Here is a 27,672-nt window from a genome sequence, read left to right on the forward strand (position 1 = left end):
TATTTATTAAAAAGACAAGAGATAAGAGATGAAAGATCTTAATCAGAATTACTTAGTACACATTATAAAACAGCTACTAGTAGATTGCAGCATAACATAAAACAGAGAACTCTATAAGGGATATAGCTATATTAAAGCTAGCAAAATAAATAGTATTGATTAGGAGTCGAATGTAATTTACCACCGAAATTACAATAATGTGCACAGATTCCTTTCCTTAATCCCTGAGGAGTAACCATGAAGCATCCCTACTCATGGGAGAAACTCCACGCAGTTCCAGGAAAATGTACAGGTTTCTGCTTTGTGAAAGCTTGGTATGATTTTATGGTAAATTGAGATGTCTGTCAGTCAGAAATCTGGCTTCTCTTCCCAGATCTCACTTCAACAGTAAAATGTTTATTGGCAGCTGGGAAATGTCAGACCAGCCTTACCTCCATGATGCCAAAATAACTAACTACAAGACAGTTTGTCCTTGCTGGAGTTACCTGGCAGGTTAAGTAACAACAGATAAGTTTGAGTGGGTTGGGGGCGAGGGGCAGGATGCCGTGCTACACAGTGAGCGATCTTTCCCTGTCCTTATCGCAAGCCACGTAATCTCATTCTATTTTCTCCGTCCATCTGAGGAGGGGAGTGATTTAGCTGCTTTGATGGGCATATGGTGTCCAGCCAGGGTCAATCTATCACAGCTTGGAAGACTTTATTAGTTGTAAAATACAACACTTAGTAGTAATTTCAACTCTTTTTTCAATATTGTCTTTGCAAATAATTTGTCTTTGCAACAGCCCTGTGTATCACTTAGGGAAGACTGCCTTGAGAGCTGCTCAAATGAAAGGAATTTGAGGTAACAGCTGAACATGAGCCAGTGTGTACCCAGGTGCCAAGAAGGCCAATGCCATCCTGGCCTGTATCAGCAATAGTGTGGCCAGCAGGAGCAGGGCAGGCATTGTCCCCTTGTACACGGCACTGGCGAGGCCACACCTCAAATGCTGTGCTCAGTTCTGGGCCTCTCACCAAAGAAAACATTGAGGGTCAGGGGCTTGTCCAAAGGACAGTGAAGCAACTGAAGGGTCTGGGAAACAGGTCCTATGAGGGGCAGCCCAGGGAACTGTGTGTGTTTAGTCTGGAGAAGACTCAGGGGGAATCTCATTGCTCTGCAGCTACCTGAAAGAAGTCTGTAGTGAGGTGGGGGTCAGTCTCTTCTGCCATGTCTCAAGGGGCAGGACAAGAGGAAATGTCCATAAATTGCACTATGGGAGATTCAGATTAGATATTACCAATATCTAATCCAACAATATCATTGAAACAGTGGTTAGGCATTGGAATACGCTGTCCAGGAAGGTGGTGGGGTCACCATCTCTGGAAGCATTTGAGAGGCATCTGGATGTGATACTTGGGGATATGGTGATTATGGTGGTGCCAGGTTTTTGGCTCAACGAGACAGTTGTGAAAGCCTCTTCAAACCTTGATGATTCTGTAATTCTGTGATTCTATGAAATATGAGCAGATCTTTAGGAGAACTCTATACTATTCATCCCACACTGTATATGGCTGCTGATCTTGGAGCCAGATACTGAGCTGGCAACTGTTCACAGTTAGTCAGTGGTAATATTAAAAAAGTGTATAATCTGATGGCAGTTCTGTAGCCTGAAGTCTTTATCTCTTTCTGCCCCTTTAATGTGTCTTGGTTTTTGCAGTGTATTTTAAAGTTGTGGTCTGAGATGTATGCTGAAGGAACATTAATTTTAACTTGTAACAGAAAATTCAAAGATAACGAAACCTTTATTCACTTTTTTCTGTCACTATTCTCTTCACATAGTTAAGATTTCTTTTCAAGGTGTAGATTTTTTTCTAAATCCCATTTTTTATGCTTAGCTCTGATGAAATATACAATACTAGGGAAGTAAGTAGTCAACCATATTGATACATTTATATAATGGGATAATTTGTCATTTGTTTGTGAGTCAATGGGACATATCATGCATTATTGCTTGTTCAATACTGGGAATGAAGAAAAAGCAGAATGATGAATGACATAGAACTGACAGAGAGACACAGGACAAGATCAAGGACAAAAAGTTGATAAAAAACTTCAGTACTCTGTCAGAGCAATGTGTGTTTTAGTCACAGTGTTAGTTTGGACTGTGCGAGCAAGGCTCACAATCAAAGTCGGTGGGACACATCTCTGTTCTTTACCACTTCAGACTGTGCACTGCAAGAGCAAGAGTAAAAATCAGTTTGGATGATGTCCAGACTGGAAAAGAAAAGGATCCCAATGAAGGTAGCTGTGCCCTCTGCTATTTCAACCAGCTTCAAACATTTTACAAATACTATTTAGAAGGACAGTGTTCCAAGGAAAATACTATGCAATTTTCTGCAGTCTTGGCTCCATAGCTTTATAATGAAGAGGTAGAGAATAAAAAGAAAGGTGGAGCTGTTTTGTTTCACATGATTTTGCCAATCACTCTATTTTTCATACTTTTTCTTTCAATATTTAAGTTAAAATTATGTACAAGTATGGTAAAGTAGTCTGCATTAAAATCAAATTAATGAAGGTCATTGCATGAAACGAATCTCAAACACCAATGAACATTTACTGATGATCTTTCACTTTTTTATGCAACTGGATGAAGATCTCTTGACAAACAATACTTAGTGTAAAGAAGAAACATGATTAAAAACATGGTATAAAATCTATAAGTGGTTGTTCAGATAACATAAGGAATAGCTGTCAAGCTAGATAGATTGAGTTAGCCAGAAATATAAGCTTTTGACTCATTATTAATTAATATTTCTAAATACATTTTATTCTCCAGAGACCAGCATAGGGAGGACTATTTGCAGACTTGTGCCTACCTGCACGTGCCAACCCACTAAGGATAGGGTGGTTAATTAGATACTGCATCTGACTTCTACTAGGTGTGAGAAACTTCTTCAATACAGTGGAGAAACCAAAATAGTGTGTCACAGTTTCTATTAAAAGTGCCCATGGGACTCCTGTTGCCTTAAAAAGTATTATTGCCCTTCAGGACTACATGACTGATGGATGTATAGCTCCATATAGTGCTCATGCAATCCTTCTCCAGCTTTCTTGTAAGTCCTCTTTAGGTACTGGAAGGCTGCTACAAGGTCTCCCCAGAGCCATTTCTTCTTCAGGCTGAGCAACCCCAGCTCTCTCACACTCCCATGTCTTCATAGGAAAGGTGTTACAGCCCTGTGGTCAACTTAGTGGCCTCCTCTGGACTCTTTCTGACAGGTCTGTGGCTTTCCTACATTCTTTGTCAATCTTTAATCCAGCTTTGTATGGAATACTGGAAGGAGCAAGTACAAAGGCAAGAAAATAACTTCCCACTTAGAATGCTCTAAGGAAACAGCTGAGACAATGGCGTATCTCATCTTGGGGATAAAGAGTTATCCCCTGTTGGGAATAACTTGTCAGGAATAGACTCTTGCCAGCAAACCAAATTATCTGACTCTGTGAAGGTACATAAAAGAATTTGCTTTTCCCATTATAAATTGAAGCAGGAAAGGACAATAAACAAAAAGGACTCCTTTATTTTAAAATCTTCCTGTCTCTTAAATATTTTATGGTTTATTAAATAAACATAAAGACACAAACAAGAAGGAGGGAGAAAAAAAAAGTAAAAGAGGAAGAATACTTTGCATCAAAGGGTATGTCCATGTGTCATATTTTCCTGAATTAGCAAAAATACAGAATTTGAGAGTTCTTCAGACATGTTCAAGTAATCTAAGGGAATATGGGTGGAATATGAGATTTAAATATGGGAAAGTTGTGTTGTGTCTCCAATTCAGTCCATGACTCACAGAGGTCTGAGGCTTGAGGTTGTGCTCAGTCAGACTCATTTCCGGTGTCCTCCTCATTAGGATGAAACCACTGTTTCATATGGAAATTTCCTGGCTTCCATCGAAGATCAAGAGCAAGGCAACATGTGTGGAGTAGTGCTCAATATATGGGACAGTACAATCTGTACTGCTGCAAACTCCAAGTCTGGGCTAGAAAAGGTTTGCCATGCCTGTGTCTGTACCTTTTCTCAGATGCAGGTACCAAGGCAATGCCTGCCACATCAGTGCCAATACGGCAGCTTTCCCAGGCCACAAATTTAGAAACAGATTCCACACTCTAGAGGTGATGATATTTTCACAATTACATTCTATTGTTTCTCACACCCTGTAAGCATTAAGTGCCTGGATGTATTTAGGCTAATACAGATTTTTTTTGGGGAGTATTATAATCCTTTACTAGCATTTCCCTATCTGGTTTGTGCATTTGCAGATCTGTATTCCTTCTTCCCCCAGTCCCTCAGACTGCCTTCATTAATAAAGCTGTATCCAGTCATGTTTGGTGTGCAGATTGGTTGGAGGTAACTGCTCGAATATTTTAAATCTACTCCCAGACCCAGCCTTTCAGCTGTCGTTCCTCTTTCTCCTGTTTTTAGTGAACCAGTGATCTCTGAGCATCAGCTCCAGGAACTGACTACAGCAGTCTGGCTACTGGGTGCCAGCCCCTAGGAGCCATGTCGGCACTCAGCACCAGCACTCTGTTTGCTGCACAGACATGTATATACTTCATTTTATTTGTCATTCATGTATTCACTGTGCTGCAAATTCATATTTTCATGATGCTTCTTTTTCTTATTTCCTCTACCTGTGAAGAATTATCATTCCACAATCTTGTCAGCACGTCCTTGTACTCACTTTCACTCAAATTGCAGTCAGAGATGGCATTTCTTTTAACAGGAAAATTTTGGTTTACATTTTCTTACGTCTGTCTGAGTCTTGATTAAATATTAGGGTATTGTTGCTTGTAGCAATGCTACTTAGACTCCAGGAGATGGCAGTAGTTGTCAATAATTCATTTTTTAAAATAAGCCTATGTTGAACATTTTGCCCTAACACTGAATTTATTCTTTTTTAATACAGCTATTAATATTACTCAACCAAGTTTCAGTGGAACAGATGTCTTTGGCTATACCTCATTCCTAGCTTATTCTACAATCCCAAATATCACCTTCTACTATGAATTTCGCTTGAAATTTTGGTTGGCAAACCACCACTCTGCTTTACAAGATAACCTGATTTTTTTCACTGGAGAGAAGGGCCAAGGTAGGCTTTATTTGTATCACTTATCTTTACAAGCTTTCAAAATCTTATTGAACAAGTAGAATAAAAATATGCACAGGTTTTTTCTTGATTCTACTTAAGATATAATGTCATTAGTGGGAAAAGAACATCTTCAAAATGGTATTGTTTTATAAAGACAGAGTAATCTATCAGGTTGTATAAATGTTTATTTTTATTAAGGAGAAATATAATTGCTTCCAGTAAGTGAAGTCAGCAGTTAATCTGAGGGAGTGTATTTCTGAACAAAATAAATGAAAACTAGAAAGTCAAGGTTCCCTTTTTTCAGTTGTTAACACAAATTTCATTATTGATCATTGAACACTGTGTTATTTACACAAAATAGGAGACCCTCAACCCTGAGATCTCTCATTGCAACTTAACCCAAGCTATCTATGAGTAAATTGAGCTAAAGTCTGTGTAGCAAGGCATTCAACTTGGTCTGATTAACACAGCTGAGAAGCAGGTTATATAGATCTACTCAGAGTATTTGTACTAATAGTTTAACAATACTTGAGGTATCTCTCCACAGCACCCCTCTGTGGCAGGCTGCATGGCATCGGTGTGGCATGGGTAACACTACTTGTGTTCTGTCCATCTCATCATTACCCCAAACAGAAGCCATAATAATAATGAAAGTTGAGAAAATTTTATGTAATTTGATGCAGACTTAAAGCAGTCATAGGTCATACATACTTCATAAGAAGCAAGTAACTTATTTTTTTCTTAATCATTTCTGTAATTGGAGCATGACCTAACTTTTGGGGTGGGACCTGTCCTATGGGATTGTTGGAGCCTAGGAGGGAGGTTGGATGATGTGTCTTAAGTCTAAAGCCATCACAGTAGGAAAGTGATTTAGGTGTAATAGGAGAAGTATCTACTACTTTAGTAGATCTTTTACCATATCTGGAGCATCATATGACTTTTGCAGATAGGGCCCTTGACCTACAGGTACCCTACAGTTATGCTGAACAGTATTGGAAAATTAATGCTTCAGAAGGATGAAGGAGGGAAGTAATTATTATTTGCTGTTTAAGATACTGAGCTCCCAAAATGCATTATTAAAAATCAAATAAATATTATGCAGTTACATATGTATCTAACAAAACAATTGCAGCATATCACATCAGTAGGATACAGGCGATGCCTCATTTGCTATGTTGATACATTGGATATTTTCTTAGGTCTTCCTTTCTATTAATTTCTTTACTTAAATTCCTATGCCCTCTGAGGCTTCTTCCCCTTTCTCCCTGTGGCAGACTTGCAGGAGTCAGACTGTTAATGTATTGCAATAGAAACTAAAACTTGTTAGTATAGAAGAGCTCTGCAGTTTATCTATTATAAATTAAGTCTGCTACTTTTCATTTGCAAACATCCTGTCCAATTTAGCTAGTGCAGCTCAGCCAATCAACTGCACTTTAGTGTGCCATGAGACCCTGGTACTCAATTTATGAGGTTGATTACCCAAATTAGTCTAACACAAATTGGTATTAACCACTCTGAATGGATTCAAACCCAAAACTTAGCTCTGCTTCTGTCTGTGTGGAAATCAGAATTTGCTAATTTTTTTCCCAAACTTCAGCAAAAGACATGTCAAACCTGGTTGATGCTGCTAACTGAACTACATTCACATTATTTTAACTACATCCAGGTAGAACTCTCAGCATGCCATATTTTATTCCTGTGATGGTCACCATTCACTTGCAGGCAGCTTTTCCTTTCACTTGTTATTATTAATTTTTCTGGATGGATGAAATATTGTCTTTCTTTTTTGGGTAGCTGAGCAGAAAAGGTGCATGGAATTGAAATTACCGAAAGCCTTTCCATCTAATCTAATCAGAAAATAGTATTCAAAAGACAATGTGTGCATCATTAAATTTTTATAAGAAATTCTCTTGTAATATGAACACAAAGAAATCATTAGAACATTCTTTTCAATGACAAGAATGAACCACCACATTCAGGCATGTTTCTGCAGCCTTGGGAACTGAATTTCAAACACCTGTTTGAAACAGTTCCAATGGTTGGAAATGCAACCAAATAAAAATTATATGGATAAATTCACTGTCTTTATTCAGAATGGGCAAAATACAAATATGAAATGTAGAACACCAATGGTATGAAATACTCTGATTCTTTTTCAGTTAAAATAATCAAAGGAGAGCACCAAAAATTTTGCTTAAATATAAAAGATGAATTGCACTAAAATTTGTCTCAAAAAGGCCTGCCTGCAGGGTGTACCCTGTATGTAGGTCTTGGAAGCATATTTGCCTGAACTGAGTTTTTAAAAAAAGTCTTACTGGTGTCATTTTTATTAATGAGAATGCTAGCATTCTGGGCTTATTATGCAGTTGCCAGGCAGAAACCTGGCTTTTTATTACTTTGCATATCATCTGTGTGTGTGTGTGAACACCGTGGTACAGCAGTCAGGCGTTTCTGCACCCCCATGTCGAACAACAGGTGGGTACCTGCCAAGGGCAAGACTCAACAAACACAGAACAATGAGGTGGTGGTAAAATGCTGTTGATAATTTGTGATTTTCTCCTTAGTTTAAATGGTTGGGGAGACTGAGCACCCCACATTGTAACAGCAAAAGCAGTTTCTTACCAAGTCAATGTCACTTATTTCACAAAGATGACGCTTTTGTTTTAACAATTTACTGTGTTGAACAATAGCACTCACAACAGGAGAAGCATGAGGGTTTTCACAGCCAGTGATCTTCCAGTAAGGAAGTACTTTTTAATACTTAATTTGCATTTTCCTCTTTCTCTATTTCATCCCATTTCTTGTAGTTAACATTCTCTTGCAGCACCCTACCTGATTCCCCTCCAATGTTGTCTCTGCCCAAATCACAGGCATCAATTTCATAGTTAACCGTATAAAACCATAATTTCATAGTAGCTCTTGTGAGTTACTATAAAATTCTGTCCCGATACATAGCTAAAGATAAGAGCTTATTATGCTTTTATGAAAGCTTATGCAGACTAATAACATTATTTTATTTTCCCCCAACCCTGAGAGAGTTCAAGGCCAGGGATAAGACCTTGAGCAACTCGATCTAGTTGATGGTATCACTGCCCATGGCAGTGGGTGTTGGGACTGGATAATCTTTAGGGTCCCTTCCAACCTCTTAACAGTCTATTAGTCTATGGTTATCTTCAATATCAATTCAGTTTTGTAGAGTGCTGACACTGTTGCATGTCTTTAATATACTTTAATTCTGAAAAAGCATTTTAAAAAATTATAAAGCCTTTTAAATAGCAGTTTGTCTTTAATGTGCTTCCTCTCATTTTGCTAGTCAAATGGCATAAGTACATTGTAGATACAGCTAAAAATATAAACTTTAGTAAAGGCGTTTAAAAAAGAATTGTTATTTTCATTTCAGAAGTCCTTCACTGGTAATATGCCAGTGTAACTGAAAGCAATGGGATTTCATTCAGTTATGAATAAGTCATGAACAAATCATTGTAATAAAAAATGAATAGTGTTTGTGTTCTATACAACTGAATGTAGCCACACACTTTCTACAGAGGCAGTGGATTTATATTCTTTGGAAAAGGATTTACTTTTCTTTTTCTATAGATTTCTATTGCATCAGAAGAGTAACTCTATAGAAAAAAATAAACTTCTGTATAGATAAAGCACAATATATCCCAGTTTCATTTTCAGAATATGAGATGAGGGGGATATGTCAGTTTTGGCTGTGAAGCAGCTGTGTGCAGAGCTTCAATGGGAGGACAGTATAAGTAGCATTGTTTCCTGGGGAAAAGCCTACTTCAGTTTTTGAAAATGAAGAAAATTTCCCATGCATTTGAGACAGGGGCATCAAAACACATTTGAAATGAGGGCCACCGTGTGACTCTGAAGGAACAAATAGGAAGAGACCTTCCCTGAAACAGATATAAAACAAGACAGCCTTATGAAACTAGAAGAAAATATCAAATAAAATGCAGCGTACAGGCATGAAATTGAGCACTGAATTGCTTGAATTCACAGGAGGGTTGCAAAAAGAAATGGATAACTTTGAATTTCAATTGTTTGTATCCTAGTTCTTTTACCATAAACAAAGAAATGTCAGAGTTGATAAAAAGAAACAAATTAATCAGGTTTTCTCTAAACAATGGTGGTTCCTCCCTTGCCTAAATGAGAAGAGAGACTGAATGCTATTTAAAGATGAGAGTGTAAAAATATGTTTATTTTCATGACCAGGAATAGGTCCAGGAATTGAACTCTTACTTATGGGCTTTATGGCAGGCTTAAAGTCCTTCAAATGAGATTTTACACTGTAGTTACTAAAAGCACAAACAACACTTATAGCATGCAGGCTAAATGTAAAGAAATTAAATTATTTACTGTAAATTGGAAAATCAGTAATTTCTAACCTGAAAGTTAAGGAGGTTTAAAGAATTAAAGCACTTGGCTGACCAAGGAAATTCCATCAATGAACATCCTAGAGCTGCCTTAATCAGGGGCAAGTGCATCAAAATCTCCAGGTGCTACTGAGTCAAGGGCAGCTGAAGGAGCTTGATAGAAGCTGCTAGGGCTTCTTCAGCACTATCCATGTCCCTGTTACTCCCCTTGCCTCAGAGCAGCAAATGTCCTCTGGATTTGAGGCTCTTGAAGTACCTATAATGAAAGCTGAAAGCATCCTGGAATAGGATTAAGTGATTAAGTCAGGGCCTATTCTCACCTGCAAGTGGAAATTTCAATTTTTTAATTTATTCATGTTCCAGTGGGGGAGGAACAGCAATGACTGCTAAATCCCCCAGGGTTGAAGGGTTGATAAGTTTTGTGGCTATCACTCACTTAACTGTAGTATGAAAAATTCTTCTGTCAAAAATCCTATAAATGTTTAAAATCTCTGCAGTTTCTATTTTAAATACACAAGAATACTGAAAATAGTATTACAAGTTAAACAGAGAATATTAGAAATATATAGTAAACTCATAAACTTCCTGGCTAAAGTTTTGCTAATCTGCTAATTTCACAGTGGATTTGGAGTATATTTTACACACTGGTGTTCACTCAATCCTGGAATAAGTAGTTACCCCTTTTTTGTTTTTTCAGGTCTGAATGGAGATGATTTTTTGGAGTTAGGCCTCCGTAATGGGAGAGTGGTATACAGCTACAACCTAGGTTCTGGCACAGCAACAATCATTAGCAAACCACTTGATTTGACACTTAATGTTCATATCATCCATCTTGGCAGAAATCTCCAGAAAGGCTGGCTGAAGGTAAAAAAGAAGACTATCCCTAAGAAGAATAGCTCTTAGATAAAATTGTTCTCTGTGTTTTTTCACATTTTACATGGAAAATTAAATATTTTTATTTTGTGCTTCCCTATAAAGCTGGGAGGATTTTCTTCACTAGGAGTTCCTAAAAAAAGGCAAATCCCTTTGTTTTAACAAGTATTAATGTTTCATTGAAAGGTGGATGATCAGAAGAATAAAACTGTCACTTCTCCTGGGAGGCTGGTTGGACTCAATGTCTTCAGTCAGTTTTATTTAGGAGGCTATCATGAGTATACTCCAGAACTCCTACCAAAGGGACCCAGATTTAAGAATGGCTTTCAAGGTAAAGAGTGCACCATTTTCAATTCCTTTTAATGCATGCATCAGATTGTATATCTTTCTTTCATAGGCAACCAAAACAATCTCTTTCTCATCAGGAAACAAACTAGAATCAATTTGGCTGAACTTCCTGTGGCTTTTTCATTATTTCACTATGATAACTAAGAAGTTAATATAACTGAGACGATGCAAAAAGAGGCTTTGCTAAATAATTTTAATATTTTCTGTTTATGCTAAAATGGAAGTTTTCCACTTTAATGTTTGCCATATAATCTCTTCTTCTGTATCTCTGTTCTACGGCATCATTTTGAAAGGACTTCCTTTCTCTGAAGTACCTTAGGTTTTTCTCCCACTGTGACTGGCAGTGCTAGTTTGGGTAATAGCTTTCACACTGAAAACTTCTTTCTGAAAGAAATTGGATTTTTTCCCCCCCCTGGAAATAGGTCTTGAGACAGAACTCAGCTAATTCCTTTTGCAAATATTTATCAAGCAGATAATAATTTTTACCTCAAAAATTATTTTGAAATTTTATTAATTTGTTTTCAGCTCCTACCAGATCAGCAATGAAGCAAAGGACTTGTTCTTAACATTTTATTTTTGTTCTTTACTTCCAAAGAAACAATGTACTTGATATTTGCAAGGTAAAATTTCAATTCATTTTAAGCACTGGAAAACCTTTTAAATGAAAAGAAAATATTTTGCAATAGCAAAACAGAGTTTGAGTTCTCAATTATGAAACTGAGGGTACATTATGAAAGGCAAGCATAACAATAAAACTCACTTTCATACATAAAACACTGTATTTCCATTAAAACCATGTAACCACTTTATTTCCAGCCATTACTTCACTTTTTGTTCTTACACTGAAATTTCTTCAAATTCAATTTCATATCATATGGTCAATTTTCATTCAGAATGCCATATGAATTAACATCTCATCTGTCTCTGTCTTTTCAGGAAGCATGGATTGTGTAGTTATACCTTTCATAGCTGCTTAGCAGCTTGCAAACTGGTATATCATAAAGCATAATGTCTGTGCAACTATTTTAATAGGGTCAATATCTGTGAAGTACTTTTGGCATTTTTATAGACATGCTAATGTTAGGGGTGACTAACAGGAATCTCTAGTGCTTTACTTTAACCACAAATATTTTGAGTTTTCCAGGTTCCTCATGTTTCAAATGTATTGTAATGACCAAATTTCTACAAATTCAGTGTGAATATTTTTTTTTTAAAACCACAGCGTTCATGCACTGTTAGTTGCATGCTATTTATTTATTTTTTTAATGCTCATTAAAAAGAAGCATTACTGCAAAATTTTGGGAAATATGTACCATAAATAGTTTTCTCTTTGTTCCTAGCATTTACAGTATTAAGATTCTTGTATTTGCTAATTCATTCTATGCTCCTGTTCCCAGCAGCAACTTGTCTCTATTCTACAGAGCACAGCGACTTTCAAGGAATCTGCACTTCCCTATGATCAATTTCCTCCAATGTTTTCTTACCTAGTCAGAATCTCATGTATTCTTCTAGCTCAGAAATCTCCCCAATTCCAGTTCTCAGGATAATAAATAAACCTCCATAGATTTTTTTTTCCAGAGTGGGAACTGCAATACCACTAACAGAGAACAAAATTTTGAACTATTTTACTTCAGCCAAATTGCAGCTGTAGGGATCTCACAGAAACTCTGGAAGTGACAGCCAAGATAAATTTATCTAGGACATAGTTGATTAAACCACTCAGACATTTGGAACCCTGCTTTTGGCTCCTTTTAAAGACATGATTTATTAAAACCATTTTGCTTCTAATACCAGAGTGTACCTCTCCTTTTGTAAGAAATCACTACTGGATGAAGAAACATTGAGACCAGCCTTACTGCAGCAGACTAAATGTCCCCAGTGTCAGTGTGCAATAATTTAGGATTTTTACTCTGTACAACTATAGTTTCAGATCATTTCCTCCCTGACCTGCATGCCTTTAGCACTTGTTCAAGTAATTTCCACAGATGAGGAGGAGGGAACTGAACACAAATGTTTTTAATAATCAAAAGTTTCATTTAATAATCAAAGGTTCTGGAATTTTTAATTTAGGAAATCAGCACCTAGAGATTCTTTTGAAAGGCTGAAGGATGTTTGATGGTACTGTATGCAATTTGCAAAATTTCATTCAGTCCCTATGAGAAGCTGAAGAAACTGGTAAAGGTAGAGCTCAGATGAAGCAGCCAAGTTCATGGACTTTGAGGTTCTTTGCACTTTATCTGAATTTGAGGTTCCTTGGATTCTTACAGGAGTTTTTTGTAAATGGGATGGCTTACTTAAGTGTCATCTTCTTTTCATTTCCTTTAACAGTGTAATTAAGGGACCTTGAGAGTTTTCTGAGCACACTGCTGATGCTCTAAAATGTCATATGTGATGTCTAGGTAGCTGAAAGTCTTGTGGCTAAAGAGACTCAGCCTGATCATTAATGGACAATCTGAAAAAGGAGTATAAAACCAACTGACTCATGTTCAAAGGTCTGCACAACTCAGCACTATGACTCACCTACACAAAATGAGGCAGAGAATTATTTGGAAAAAGCTGGAAGTTACAGCTGATTTTCCAGCCCTTCAGTCTCTGAAAGAGCCAGAGAGAAATCTGGTGTCAGGGACAAAAGAGGGAGAGTTCTGATGCTTCATGCTTTGTGCTACCATGACTGCTGGATACAGTCTCTAGCCATCCATCCAACTGATGTAGAGCCAGGGCTTACATCTAGAAATAAATGAGGAGCAGAGAAAGAGGAACAACTGATTGTTCCTGTAGTCCTGTTCCTAAGCAGGATGAAGCATGGCTATAGAAGAAATCTGTTGTTTGACAGTAAATAGTATTAAAAGGAGGAATAAATAGGTTAAAGAAACTCTTACCACAAATCTGAACTGTTGAAGAATCTCTTTCATGCTGAAAGAGCCACCTCTTCACATAAATGATTTTGCAAAGTAAATAAAATTGCAGGTACTGCAGACACTTTTTAAAAATAGAGTAAACCCAGAACACAGTTGAGTTCCAAATAGATACAAACAGCCTTTCAGCCAAAGTTTAAGCTCATAATAAGCTAGAATATATTAAAAGTTTGCCAGGGTTAAGACAACTTATCTTTATGTTCCTGCATCACCAATGTCACAGAAGGAAAGTGAGTTCTGAACTGACTTTTAGTCAGTGCTGTATGATTGATACAGGCACCTCTGGAGGTTTGGGTCACAGCTCTAAGAAGACCTCAGTATTCACTTTCAGGGCCATGTTTTAGACCAACACCCCAACACCCCATTACTCACAAACAGCAAAGAAAGACAGGAGAAAAGCAAAGAATTTAAGGATAGGTAGAAATTAATAAATCTGTAAATTCAGTACTGCATTCAGATACAAAATATTTATCAGTGTATCTATTTCTGTCAGTTCTCTTGCTGCACTTTTAGTACATCTTGAAAATGCCTGCTTTGTATACTTTTTATTCAAATTATCACCAAGTGCTTACAAGTGGGCAAGAGATCCTAACAAGAAATTATAGGAAAAATTCTTTTTGTGATAAGGATAGATCAGAAAAAATAAACAAAAAGTGAAGCTGAGCAGTGAAGTAATATATTTTATGATTATCCCTCAAATTTACTTAATCCATTGTTAGTGGCTCTTTAGTGGTTTATGAGATCTGCTTGACTGGGGTGAAAGATATAAAATAAATTGACAGTAAAAAGATCAATAATAGAAAGGCCTAAGTGTGGTCTAAGAAGTCACAATTCAAAAGGCTGCAGACAAAGATGTAGTATACTATCTGTGAGTGTACAGTCTTGGTGTCTGGTTTCTGTTTATATGCATAAAACTCTGATGTTCAGAATCATGCCAAGCTTAACTCACAAAGTTGGGAACTTTGAGTTCCTCTTGCAAACTTGGCTGTGTCAGGAAAGCTCTCCATTATTCAGAATAGTTGGCAGTCTCTCATTAAAAGGGGCCCAGAACTGGTAGAGCAAAGAAATTCAGGTCAAAAACAAGGCACATTCATCAGCTGATCCCTCTGCAGAAGGTTGCATAGTGTTTGCAAAAGCAGGCTCAAATTGCTGCTCTGACTCATTAAATAAAAGATTCAGTTGAACTTAGCTGGGCCAAAACACTCCTGTACCTATTACACGCTTTGTTTTCCAGTGCTCAAGAGCTGCTCCTAACCTAGATGGCACAGTTAAACTGTGGTGGGTACACTCAAACCAGTCATCAACACAAATGCCAGTTTATTTTCCATGATGACCTTCAAATCCTTGGGGACTCACTGTGCTTTCCATTGTTTACACAGAGCTCTGGGCTGCTTTTTCTTAGTACTCCAGCAAGACCCAGGAGAACAGAACATGCCTTATCTGCTACTGATAAAGAGATAAAACATTAGTTAGGATTTACCGAGCATAAGGCGGCCTAAAACAACAGCCCTGTAAAAAGCAAAGAAGCAATAATACAAAGATTGCAAATAATCATCAAACTAGATTATTTTCAAATTATTTATTAAGAGTTTCTGAATTAACAGTTAATGTGTCCATGTAGTCAGAGCTACAAAATGTGTGAAATATGGAAATAGCTTAAAAAATCTACTTTCAATGACATCATGAAACTGTTTAAAATAGTTATCTTGCTTGAAGATATTACTTATATTTTGTTCAAAAAAATTATGTAACTATAAAAAATCACATTGTATATTCATTTGGTCTTTCAGATGCATGTCTACTTCTTTTGTGATTTCAGGGAATCATGCAAAAAACTCATGTTAAGTGATGCTTTTAAAATCAGTGTAATGATTACTTGCAATCTCCATAACATATACTTTCTCTACTTCTAATATTAAGCAGAGATCCTCTGGTATGCACTGCTGAATACCAACTCTTCCTGAGATTTCAGGCACTGTAGGAATTCACTCTATCTCAGCTAAATTTTATAAATCAGGTTTAGAAAGGTTTGGGTATTTTCAAATATGTTTATGTACTGGTTTAATGAATGTGGTTTAAAACCTGATTTTTAGTTTGAAATAGTATATATTTATGTGTAGATCTGGATAACATTTCAAAAATGTTTAAGGCTACCTTTAAATGTGACTATACATCACTTGGATGCTGAAGTATATTTTGAAGGGTCACTTAGGATTTGATCAAAAAAAATATATTATATGGCATCATCTTCAGTTTGCAGTATAGTAATAAGCACATAGAGCCATAAACATGATCCAGAAGTACTGGTGACTTCAGCCTGGCCCATAAGGCTGACAATCCCGTGACACCATCAGGAGGAGCAAAGACTCTCCAAAGGGAAAGTCCCTGGAAAAGTCACTGGCTAAGCAGGAGCTGCTGGGAAGCAGCAATCAGGGGACACCTCTGCTTCACTGTGAAGCTTTAGCTCCCCCTTTCACTTGGGATACCAATGGATTATGAAATTAAAAAGATCAGAGCATAGAGCCAGGCACTGACACTCAATCATCTTTACAAATAAATTATTACAATATTCCCTGACAAATATTTGGTCTGTGACAATTATTGTTTTCCTAATCAATTCTTTAATGTGTTCAGGGACTTAGAATAATCTTTGGATCATTTCCCAGTGGTAGTCTGCATGCAGCTGTACTGCTCTGGAAAGTAATAAAATTTGATAATAAAATTGTGACCATGCCAGGTCACTCGGCCAAGAGAATCAAGTAACAGGCCTGGAAGTGTTTACCTTACTAGTATATTTTAATTTTTAAAATTATTTTCTGAGATTAAGGGCCTGAAGAAGCAGTCTGTATTGACCTTAAAATGTCATGTGTGACATGACCTACATGTACCAAGGACTGAAACATTCACTTGAGAAGGAAAGAATTTGAGTCATTACCTGAAGGGGTCCTTTTCAGCCTATGGAAATTCAAATCCACATTCCTTGCTTGCATTATATTATTTGATGCCATCTGGATTCTATTATATTTCATATTAAGCAGGTTTCTTGCTGTCTCTTCTCTTTTTTTTCCTTGGGTTTTGGGGTTTTGGTTGGTTGGTGGTTTGGTGTTTTTTTTTTTGTTGTTGTTGTTTTATATTTTTGGGGGATTTGTGACTGTTTTTATCCGATATAGGCACATTCCTCTAAGAGTATGAGTGTGTAAACACAAAATTGCACCTAGTCACTGACTTTATATTCTGTATCTTCCTTCAGAAATTATTTTTGAATAATTTTCTCCCATCATTAAATGAAGGACTTCTGATTATCCACTCATTTGTCTGAACAAAAAGGAGCTGGCCTACCTTTATCTCCTGTAGATGGTGTGGTTGCCCATTCACTGAAGATATTCTGGAGGAACCAATTCACTGAGGGTTGACACTGTCCTGTTGTTCGGTTTGTTTTGCCTTTCACTGTTTGTGTTAAACTTAATTTCTTTCTTTCTTTCTACTTTTGAGGTTGCATTTTTGATGTTCAAGTTCGCACCCGCCTTGATCAAGGGTTTAAAGCACCAGGAACTCCAGAAGGACACCCCAATTCTGGTCGCAGTGTTGGACAATGTAAAGATTCCCCATGCAGTTTAATAAAATGCAGAAATGGTGGCAAGTGCATAGAAAGTGGCTCTACTGTTTAGTAAGTATTTATAATTATATATATATATATATATATATTCTTTTAGACACTGCATAGACTGTCCCTAGACTAATAACTATGGCAATTTATAGGGATGGAGGGATGGAGGGAGGGAGGGAGGAAGCAAGGAAGGAAGGAAGGAAGGAAGGAAGGAAGGAAGGAAGGAAGGAAGGAAGGAAGGAAGGAAGGAGAGATGAAAATTCATTCAGTTAGACAAACACATTAATATTAAAATAATGTTAGGGTCGTTTCTGGAGAATATTTTTAAGAAATTTCATGTGTTGGTTCTGCTCCCCTAAAGTCACTGGCATCCAGACTTACTGAAAAATGCATGGGAAGAATTAGATGTGTGAGCTTTTTTTAAAACTAAGTGAGCAGCTGGGATAGCAGAGAAAAAGTAATAAAGAGGAGAGTTTGACTGTGTTAATGTCCAATTGTGAGTGATGGGGCAAAAATAGGTGACTTTTGGTTCCTGGGAATTCTTATTTTCCATTTAAGAAACCCTTGTAGAATAAACCACTGACTGTCCAACATCAGAAAGTTCTGAGCCAGTTTAAATCCATAGGAGCTCCAAATATTGTTCAAACATGTCAGTTCATCTGAACTCCAAATATTCCAGACATTTCAGTTCATCTCTAAGCTGCTCACCTGGATGATCTGTGGGATAAGAGGGGGTAGCTGTGAGAGGTTGCCCAAAAGATGAGTCTCTGGTCTTTCATGCCTTGTCTCTCAGAGTAGATGGAGCTGAGTGCCCAGGCTGTGCGTACAGAAGGAGGAAACACTTTTGCAGTTCTAAATTGTTGTTGAGTGTCAACACTTCCATTGTAATAAATTTTGTTTTCACTTTGTAAGGCAGCTGTAAAACCTTTGCTGATGGGAATTTTTTATTTTAAAAGTATCTGCCAAGATTAATTACTTTCTCTTATGTACCTTCACATGTGTTCATTTATTTTCACATATTGCATAATCTTTTTAAAAAGAGAAAAGTGATGATTTAAAACTTGTTACTTGACTGAAAATATTGCAGACAGCAAGAGAGTTTTGAATGAGAAAAAAGGCTTCAGACTTTGGAGCCTCTTAAAACAACAAAAACTTGCCCTTCTGTGTGTTATGAAGAAAAACATTTGCATATCTGTCAAACCAAAAACAATCTACTTACTCTGTACTGGAGAGAGAATTATGGTAACTGGTTTTTTGCTGCCTGTGACACAAATCTTCACCTATAAGAAAATTGTTACAAAAAACCTGCTTCTAAAGCTAGTAAACTGTACTGATATTTGGAAAATTGACCCCAAGATTAGCACACAGATTGCTCCCCATTCCCTTTATGAGTGTATTTATATTCTCCTAAACACAGTAATGAAGGAAACTCTTTAAAAAACATAATGTGGAATTGCTTTCTGATTGTTGCACTGCTGCATGTCACAACTGTTACACTTTGCAGGATCCTCCCGGAGTTGTTAAACCCTTGACATTTGATCTTTCTGAGGAACAAGAAAGGATAATGGTTTTCTTATGCCCTTATGAGCATATTAGAGGCAATACAAAACCAAAATTGCAAGCAAAAAAAGCATAAATGTGGTCTGAAACGTCCCACTCCCATCCAGCCACCTAAATCCTTGCCTCAGCAATTTACTCAGCTGTGCTTGGTCACCTTCATGTCTATAAGGTGAGCCACCACCAGCAGCATACAGAGCACATTTGGAAAGCAGGTGGCAGGCTAGAATGGCAGCTGGTGACAGGAAAACATAGCAAGCTTGGTATTATAGGCAAAGTTCTTTTTCATCATTACAATTTATATTCCAGATTAGTTTAGGGATTATTCTAAAATTGTTGGGGCACTGGGGGAAGGAGGTGGGGAGGAATGGGGGGAAGGTGGGGGGGTGGAAGGAGGGCGTAATTTGTTTTTTTCTGCAGTTTGTTTGTTTGTTTGCATTTAATTTATAGTGACCTACTACTGAATTCTATTCCTGTCCCCCTATCTCAGGACAGCTAGGTCTTCACACACCAGGGATATGTGCATACAAGTACCAGTAATGGTCACCTTTTCCTCTCACAAAAAAAAGTGAAGCATTGCCAAAGAGGCATGGATGTAGCTTATATATGCTTTCTGTCAAAGTGCAGTAGCTGTCAATATTGTCTCAATATATTTTCTCAGAGGGAACTTCTTTCTATTTTCAAATCATCTTCCTTTGAAGAGCAGTGTCCTTGAGGGAACTGGATTTGTGTTCAAATATTTTCTCTGCTGAAATGAGATCTCTCCAGAGGTTTTGGTTGCTGTTTTGAGCTATTTTTATGTCTTTCTTTTACCACCCTGCCAGAACGTGTGCAGTGCTGTTAAGCTGTAGATTCAGTTGCTATAGGGATAATGCTTTGATTTAAATAGAAAAAGAAATATGCAGCATTAATCTTTACATTCTGGCCAGCAACAGAGCACAGCTGCTGTGTTTTAACAAAACAGAGGGGAAGTACTTGAATAATAAAGTGAAGAATATAATTTTCAAGGGACAATAGTATCCCCTATTATTTTATTTATTATGCAAAATCATAGAAAATAGAAAATTACATATAAGAGGATTGTCTGCTAGGTATTATGGCTACTTCTTGTTGGTGAAGAAAGAAAAAAGTGTATCTTGTGTGCTGTTTGAACAGAACATCAGACAAAATGGAGAGGATTCAGTCTGCTAAATGTGAGCATGTAGTGTCACTTTAGACACCCCTGGGTAGACATTTGGCCATCAGCTGCTGCTTCAGAAGAGTTTGGGACTTGAATAAGTTTTCTGTCATATCTCCAAGCCTCGTGTGGATTTCTCAGTACTCCATAGCTTTCAAAGAGCAACAGCTACTCAGGGTTCAGAAATTAAATCATACCCCACATGTGTGGGGTGGCCCATAAAAGGAGCTTCTGTAGTCCCATTATTGGACCAGATTCAGTTAAAATAAATTTGCAGTGCAAGGACAGAATCAATATGGAACACGAGGACATAACTTTCATACTCTGTAAGGGAAAACACTGTTAATCATCTTGGTTTAAAACAATACAAGTTTCTGTTTTGGAGGGGAATTTGCTATCTAAAATTTTTCATCCAATTTGCCTTATTTAATATGACATTTTTGCAGCATTCCATGATTTTCTTTGTTTAAATACAGCTGATTCTCTTTCTATCATTTTCTTCAGGCTCCATCCTTACCTTCTAGCCTGAAGATAGACTGTTTTTTGTTAATGATCTGGTTTTCCACTGTGTGGATTTGAAGCCACTATTATTCAGAAATTTCCTTCCTTGCTCATCTTCTTTCCACTACAAAACAAATCCAAGGACTGTATCCAGAACTCTTCAGTGGGCTGGGCAGGCTGATGGGGCTAGTACGTGGCAATATGGATTTGAGATGTCCTGCACTAGCTGAGATACTTATGTGATGTTGAGAAATGTTTCAGTTCCTCCTGGAGAAGTGTTTGGAGTTCAGACAAGATACCCTAGGGAGTTTCAGATGTCACTAAACATCTGCCTAATCTCAATTGATCTAACTAATTTGATAAGTTAATTAAGCTTCTGATCTCCATTGAGTATATGCCCATCTTTTATATAGAAACCTAACTTCAGGTGTCAGAATGTGCAGATCTGAACAGCTCCTTTTCTGCTATAAGATTACTTGTTTGATTTGACACCACATTTGCATAGCTATGGGAAATTCTATATTTGTGTTAGCATTGAGAATAACATTTTAAATTACATATTTTCTATATTTAATTGAAAAAAATGTTTTTTGCTTAATTTCAGATCTAAGTAATATTTCTAATTCTTCACAAATCCTTTAGGATCTTTAGTTATTTCACTATAAAGTTCAAGAAAATTTGGTCAGGATTTTGTGTAGTAACACACAGACACACTTCTTACATGTTTTATGTGTAAGTTTACTTTTCATTACTTTTTTTATTGTTGCCATAATTTTGACAAAAAGTTTTGAGTTTGGTGTCTCCTCAATTACCACTGATCAATTAGTAGGTGAGCTCAGGCAGTTACTCAAGGATCCCATTGCCTAAACTTGAATATTCCATCAGATCTCTGTCAGAAACTTGTCTCCCTAGCCAACAGCTGCCTCTCTCATATACTTCTAGGGCAACTGGAAGCCAACTGGGCACCTGATGTAACGTAAAATTGACTGTCTTGATCTCAGAATGAATCTCACCTCTTATACCTAAAGAAATACAAGAAGCATCTGGATGATGCTCTTAGTCATACAATTTAGTTTTAGGTAGCTCTCCAAGGAGCAGGGAGTTGGACTCAAAGATCCTTATGAGTCCCTTCCAACTTGTGGTATTTTGTGACTCTAAATGGGTTTTTTAATCCCTGAGAGTCAAGTCACTAGTGCAAGCTATTGAGCTCTCCTAGTCTGGAAAAACAAGCAACCAAAATCAGGAAGACATAGAGAAAACTAGATCAGCATGACAGGCCACATGATGGAAAATATTTAAAATACTTGCTCTACCTTCATCTCTGTAAAGATTAGGAAATTTTGGACCTAACTTCTCAATAGCAGTCCAACTTCCTTAGATGTGTTAAATAGGCTTCATTTGTTGATAGATCATTGCTACTGTAGGCCAGCAAACAGGTTCAGCTCTGTGCAAATAATTTTAAATTAATTTAAAACCTGACTTCTGTTAGGTCACAAGAGATAAGAATTTAAAGAAATTTAAACAGACATATGCAGACAGAAGTCAGACAAAGGGGAAGAAGCCTCATGTACGATGCCCAAGAGCAGCAGCATCAGCTCCAGCAGCCTCCTTCACGGCACAAGGAAGGGGCACTGCTGGTTGCACTCAGGGAGTTAAATCACTTCCCCTTCTCAGTAGCTTCCATGCATCAAAGCATAACATTTATAGCTGAGACAGAAAGCATTCTGATGCTGACTTTGATGAATTGAGGTGCTTTTGCTTTTGCAAGGTCCTGTCCTCTTTTCCCCTTCATTCCAAATGTCTGTTTATCACTCTGAAGGGTTTGTTGGCTGTGCTTTGTTTACATGTTGTCTGATCTGAAGGTTTGGTGAAGCATCAGTTTCACAAGCTCCTCAGTATGTTTTATGCAGAAACAATGGGCTGATTAATGGAGGATGTGCAACTCAGTCAGTGCAAAGAAAAATTCAAGAGTTTGTACAAAACAAAAACCAAACAAACATCAAAACCCAATCAAAATATGAGTTTTCATTCCTAGCATTGAGAGAGAAAACTTCCAGTGAAAAAATCCATAAGTGTTTTTATTCAGGGGAATCATAAAGTGATACAAAATACTAGAGTAAAAATAGGTATAATACATGTAACTTTAACTCTTTAGTAAGGAGGGCATTTTGAACCTCAATGTCAAGTGTATTCTGTATTTAACAATTTCTATAGAATTCATACTAATTTTAAATTTATAGGTTAGTGTGACTTTTTTTGGGTTCGTTGCCCAGTCTGGGTGAAAGAAAGGCATAAAGTGTGGCAGACAGTGACAACTTTAATGATTCAGTCAGTTTAGAAAATATACTTTTGATGTAGATTTACAATCATAGATATATGACACCTACATTGCCACGTCTTTCATGGCCATATCCACTATCCTCTTTTCCATCAAGTGCTTCAACAAACACTTGACATGCCACTTATTAGAATTTGAAAACTACCAATGACTAAGTGAAAGGAAGTTGCTGACAGATTCAAATTTTAGTAGCTAAAATGTGTAACTGTTAGCAATTCTCTTATGCTGCTTTTATTTTTATGACTGTTTTTTGCTGCTTACCTTTCCCTTTTAATGCCTGCTTTAATTCCTCCTAGTTTATGAAGCTAGGGACTTTTGGAATTATTTGTAGAGCAAAGCAAACATATGAAAGCTACAACCCTTTTTTTTTTAACAGATGCTAATATTGTAATGTTAATATTGAAAATAAAATATTTCCTATTATGTCCATTTTTCTTTTATGATAGAATTAACATACCAAATAGTTAAATTAGGAACTTGGTTACTACTCTTTTCTTCTTAACCATTTTAGATCAGGTTATTGAATATAGGTATCCAAACTTGAAAATGTCTTTATTAGATTGCTACTGACATGTTGGTTTCTTTTGATAATACTGTTGCATTCTTTCCCTTCACTTACCCTCCATAGCTGTGACTGCCTCACTGGATGGAAAGGTGCATTTTGCACAGAAACTGTGTCAGTGTGTGAACCTGAGCATGATCCTCCACATCTGTGTCAGCAAGGCAGTACCTGTGTGCCACTGCCTAATGGCTACACATGTCACTGTCCTCTTGGAACAACGGGTACCTACTGTGAACAAGGTATGTCAAATGCAAAGTACATTGTACACACAGTTATGTGATGTAAAATCAAAGCACTTTGCAATATATCAATTAAATGTGACATAGGGACACAAAGTACAAAATAGATGTCAGAAAGTGATGCTCCTCTCTATTGGAAAAAGTAATTTAAAGCAACAAATTGTTAGATATTGTTTCCTTACTTTGCTTATTAAATGCCATTTTTTGCTTCAATTTTTTCAAATCAATCAACCAAATTCACAAGCATGATTTGTCAACACCAAGGGGACAGGAAGCATTGCAGAACAATGTTATACTGCTTAGTTCAATTCCCAAGCTCATTGTAATGAAGTATGATAGGAAATACACTCAAGATCTCAGTAGTGGTACAGAAGAGGGAAGCACCTGGGACCTTATCCAATTTCTACTAATCTTAATGGAGAAGTTCCTGTTGACTTCACAGCCTATTGGGTAGGGATACCCTGATAACTATGACAAGAGATGCAAACATCACGGTAAAAATCCACAAATTATTATTCTCCCTGGCTTTCTTTCAACAGGTCACCCTCAAAATATGTCCTCAGTTTGCAGATTTTGCATTTCTTACCCTCATATAAAGGAATCCTTTATCTGTTTTCTTCTTTGAGAGATTGTGCAAATGAATATTCAACAGTGCAGATACACAGGTGCTACATGCTCAGGAACATTTCCTGAAAGCACTCGAAGTGCCTCTGTGTATAAGGAGGTACAGTCCACACTCTCTATTCCACAGCCTTTATATTCATGTTAATTTTGTACAAGCTTGTGTTTTCCTGTTGAGAAGCTTTCTGTAAAACTTTTGGAGAACTCCAGTTACTGTTAAAAAGCTGCCTTTCCAAACTGCCTGTGGAGGTCCAGCTCTCTTGTGTGAGATTGAAGCACAAAACTGACAAGCTGAACTGCATTTGACCTGATTTGCAGTCCTCCTCACTGCAAAGACAGATAGCTCTTAAATCCCATTACACGTGGAATTGGAAGGCTCAAATGAAAAACAATATAACTTCTGGAAAGTTACTGTTGAATCCCTTATTCCATGTAAGAATGTGCTTGCTTTATTGCCTCTGCTGCAACAGCTGTTCAGGGCTCTTTATATGAACTTTTCAATTTTGAATTCTCATTTCAAGTGAGGTTTTCAAAAGTAATGCCATCTGGATTCAGGACACTGATCATCCAGATATGTGCTATACATAAAGCAGGTAATTAATCAGGTAAAAACTCCTGTGTTCTGGTTCCAGAATACATTTGGGTCTTCTTATGATAGCCACATTATCAGTACAAAACTTATATTGGAACAAGAGAAACTTGTATTTCTTACAGATTGTCTTTCTTGTAGTAATTCTTCACCTGATAAACACATTAGAGGGCTCCTCTCTGTTTTATTTAAAAGCTTTCCTTTTACGAATAGGTACTGTGGACCCTGACCAAACTCTGTACCCTGTGTTTCACCTTACTCTGTGGCAGAATAATGAATTATCATGAGATTTTTCAAAGAGCAATTTGCACTTTCAGTGGATGGCAAATTGCTAAAAAACAGCTGCTTATCAAGATTGAATATCTCATCTCTGGATTAATGGTGGTTATTGGAGCCAAAAGAAAAAGAGACAGAGAGCAATGAACAGCCCAAGGGACTGGGAGAAACAAAGGGTAATTAAAGGATGAAGACTAATGAGTGTACCAGAAGGAAAGGAAAAAGTGTGAGAAGAAGATAGAAGAGATTTATGAGGCAAAAAAAGCATAGAGTAGAATAACAAAGGGTAAGAACAAAAGGGGTTTTACAGCAACTGGTAAAGTCAGTACAACAGTATGGATTGCACAGGAACAGGTCAGGTGAAGCAAGAAAATGGGGCAATAGGGGTAGAACCACAATAATAAACAATAACATTCTGAACACAATTATTAAGGGTTCTCAGGCATAAATCATCAATAAACAAACATTATCTTGTTTGGCAAACACTATTTGAGGTTCTTCTTTAACTATGTACATGAGAGAGGAGAGATGAAAGCCAATGAGCAGATGAGGATCCTCCTCAGAGCATCAGCTCAAGCCACCAAGGATGCAATGACTTTCAGCACAGAGATAGGGTACATTATGGTTAAGCTTTAGATGTCAGAGCTCCACTAGCAAGTGTTCAGTGGTTGGAAACAAGCATTCTAGTGAACAAGTTAGAGCAAGAGTAAGAACAGGGAGAGAAAGATCAATTAAAGAACACAGTTTTCATGGCACTTATGGCCTGAGATTCACAGGACTTACTTAAATATCTAACAGTGACCACTAAAAATTTGTAAATTAAGCAATACTCTCAAGATGCTACAGAAAGATGTGTATTATTTCATGTGTTTTAGAAGAAACTGAAAAAATCAATCCACTTGACAAAGAGAGTGTAGCAGTTTCAATTACTCTGCATTTCCTATTGGCTGTGCACAACCAATTAATATTCAGGAAGTAGTGCAGTGATATTTTGTAGTCTGAAATGCTGAGAGCAAATATTTCACTGTATATTTCAACCTGACAAAGCAAGTAGGTCTTGCTTTACTCAGAGAAAAATCAAGTTTCAGCAGGTAGACAGCACCCTGGTGACTGACAAATAGGAAGGTGTCTGTGAAATTTAAGACCAGTTTTGGGAAGGCAAGCATCCATAATGAGCACGAGGAAAGAAGGACAGGGTTGTAAATTAGATCAGAATGGGCCCAAGAAATAAAGCCTTGTCATGCAAGGCAGAGTAATACATTTGTTCAAGAACTTAAAACTCCACTTCTTGGGTGCACTGTGTTGTCCAAACCCATTAACACTCATAAAACAAGAGTGTTAGGTTTAGAAAAGTAATACTGATGTAGACAAACAAAAATGTTATTAATTTATACTTCCAGAAACAAAGGGATAGCAATGTATTGGGAAGGAAATGGAAGATTTATGGAGGAATCTATTTTTCCTGGTGTTAACATTGCTATTTGAACTCAAACCACTTCCAAGACTGTGACACACGAAGAAGCAAATGTTGTTCCACTGGTTTGGAAAGATCAAAGCTGTGACAGCAACACAGCAAAGCCAGTCCAGCTCCTGAGGTGCATAAATGGCAACCAAACTTTGCCATGATCTGGCCCAGCATTAATTCTTAGCTAGCACTCCCATAACCACAAGGATTTGGGATATGGGGAAGTAGTTTATCTAGGTTTTTTTTTCAAAAGTAGTTATGTTTTCCATGACACCAAAACATGATGTTAATAAAAGCTCTGGGTCATTTGACTTAAAGTTTGCAATTGAAGCACCAGACAATTCTAAGTTTTCTTCTGATTAAGAAGGGAAGATTAAGCCCAGAGCAGCATAATAATTTAGTTATTTCAAGAACACCCAATATTCAAAACTAACACGAGTTTCCAGTAATGTCTGGGGAGTCTCCTGCATGGCTTTGCATGCCAAATTCCAGCTTATTCCATTTGTGACAATGAATACTTTGTAATTAGAACTGTCAAAGGGCTTCCGAAGAGGGAAAAGTCTCTAAGGACCTGTTTTTTCAATTCCCCTGCAAGGATATACTAGACCTGTTGGTGTCATTGTGATTATTACTTTGAGGAACAGTGGCCAAGATCAAATGTCAAGGATGATTATTCCTAAGAAAGAAGAAAGTGTAAAACTCTTTTACATCAGGCAGTTTGATTATACAGCACATTGGTACATATGTGAACACAATACCTTTTTTCACAAAAAGTAATTATTAAGATATGTGAACATTAAAATTACAGACACTATCCATAATTACAGTATGTATTTATATTCTAATCTCCGCTAAATTCTATTTTAGCAGCTTATTTCTCTCATAAGAACTGTGTGCCTGTGTGTGGCCGGTAATCCTGTCTCCAGTAGTGGCCAACAATGGAGATTTAGAGAAAAAACTGACACAGCAACAATATAAAAAATCTCCCTGAAGCACTTTTTTAGCATCTAAACATTTACTGCTTGCTTTTTTTTTCTTGCCATTTATCTTAATGGATTAAATCAAGTCTTTAATCTTGTCATGAGCACCATCACCAAA

General features: G+C 37.1%; 1 protein-coding gene across 1 annotated transcript in view; it reads left to right on the top strand.

Moving 5' to 3' along the window:
- Nucleotides 1–27,672, top strand: part of LOC110468097 (protein eyes shut homolog) — a 597,595-nt gene that overhangs the window by 553,524 nt on the left and 16,399 nt on the right. Inside the window, exons 32-36 of the mRNA XM_077782364.1 lie at nucleotides 4,939–5,121; nucleotides 10,204–10,370; nucleotides 10,566–10,710; nucleotides 17,135–17,309; nucleotides 23,451–23,623. Coding sequence (XP_077638490.1) covers nucleotides 4,939–5,121; nucleotides 10,204–10,370; nucleotides 10,566–10,710; nucleotides 17,135–17,309; nucleotides 23,451–23,623 — 843 coding nt within the window. The remainder of the gene's footprint in view (nucleotides 1–4,938; nucleotides 5,122–10,203; nucleotides 10,371–10,565; nucleotides 10,711–17,134; nucleotides 17,310–23,450; nucleotides 23,624–27,672) is intronic.

This window comes from Lonchura striata, chromosome 3, assembly GCF_046129695.1.
Source record: "Lonchura striata isolate bLonStr1 chromosome 3, bLonStr1.mat, whole genome shotgun sequence".
In the NCBI taxonomy this organism is placed as follows: domain Eukaryota; kingdom Metazoa; phylum Chordata; class Aves; order Passeriformes; family Estrildidae; genus Lonchura; species Lonchura striata.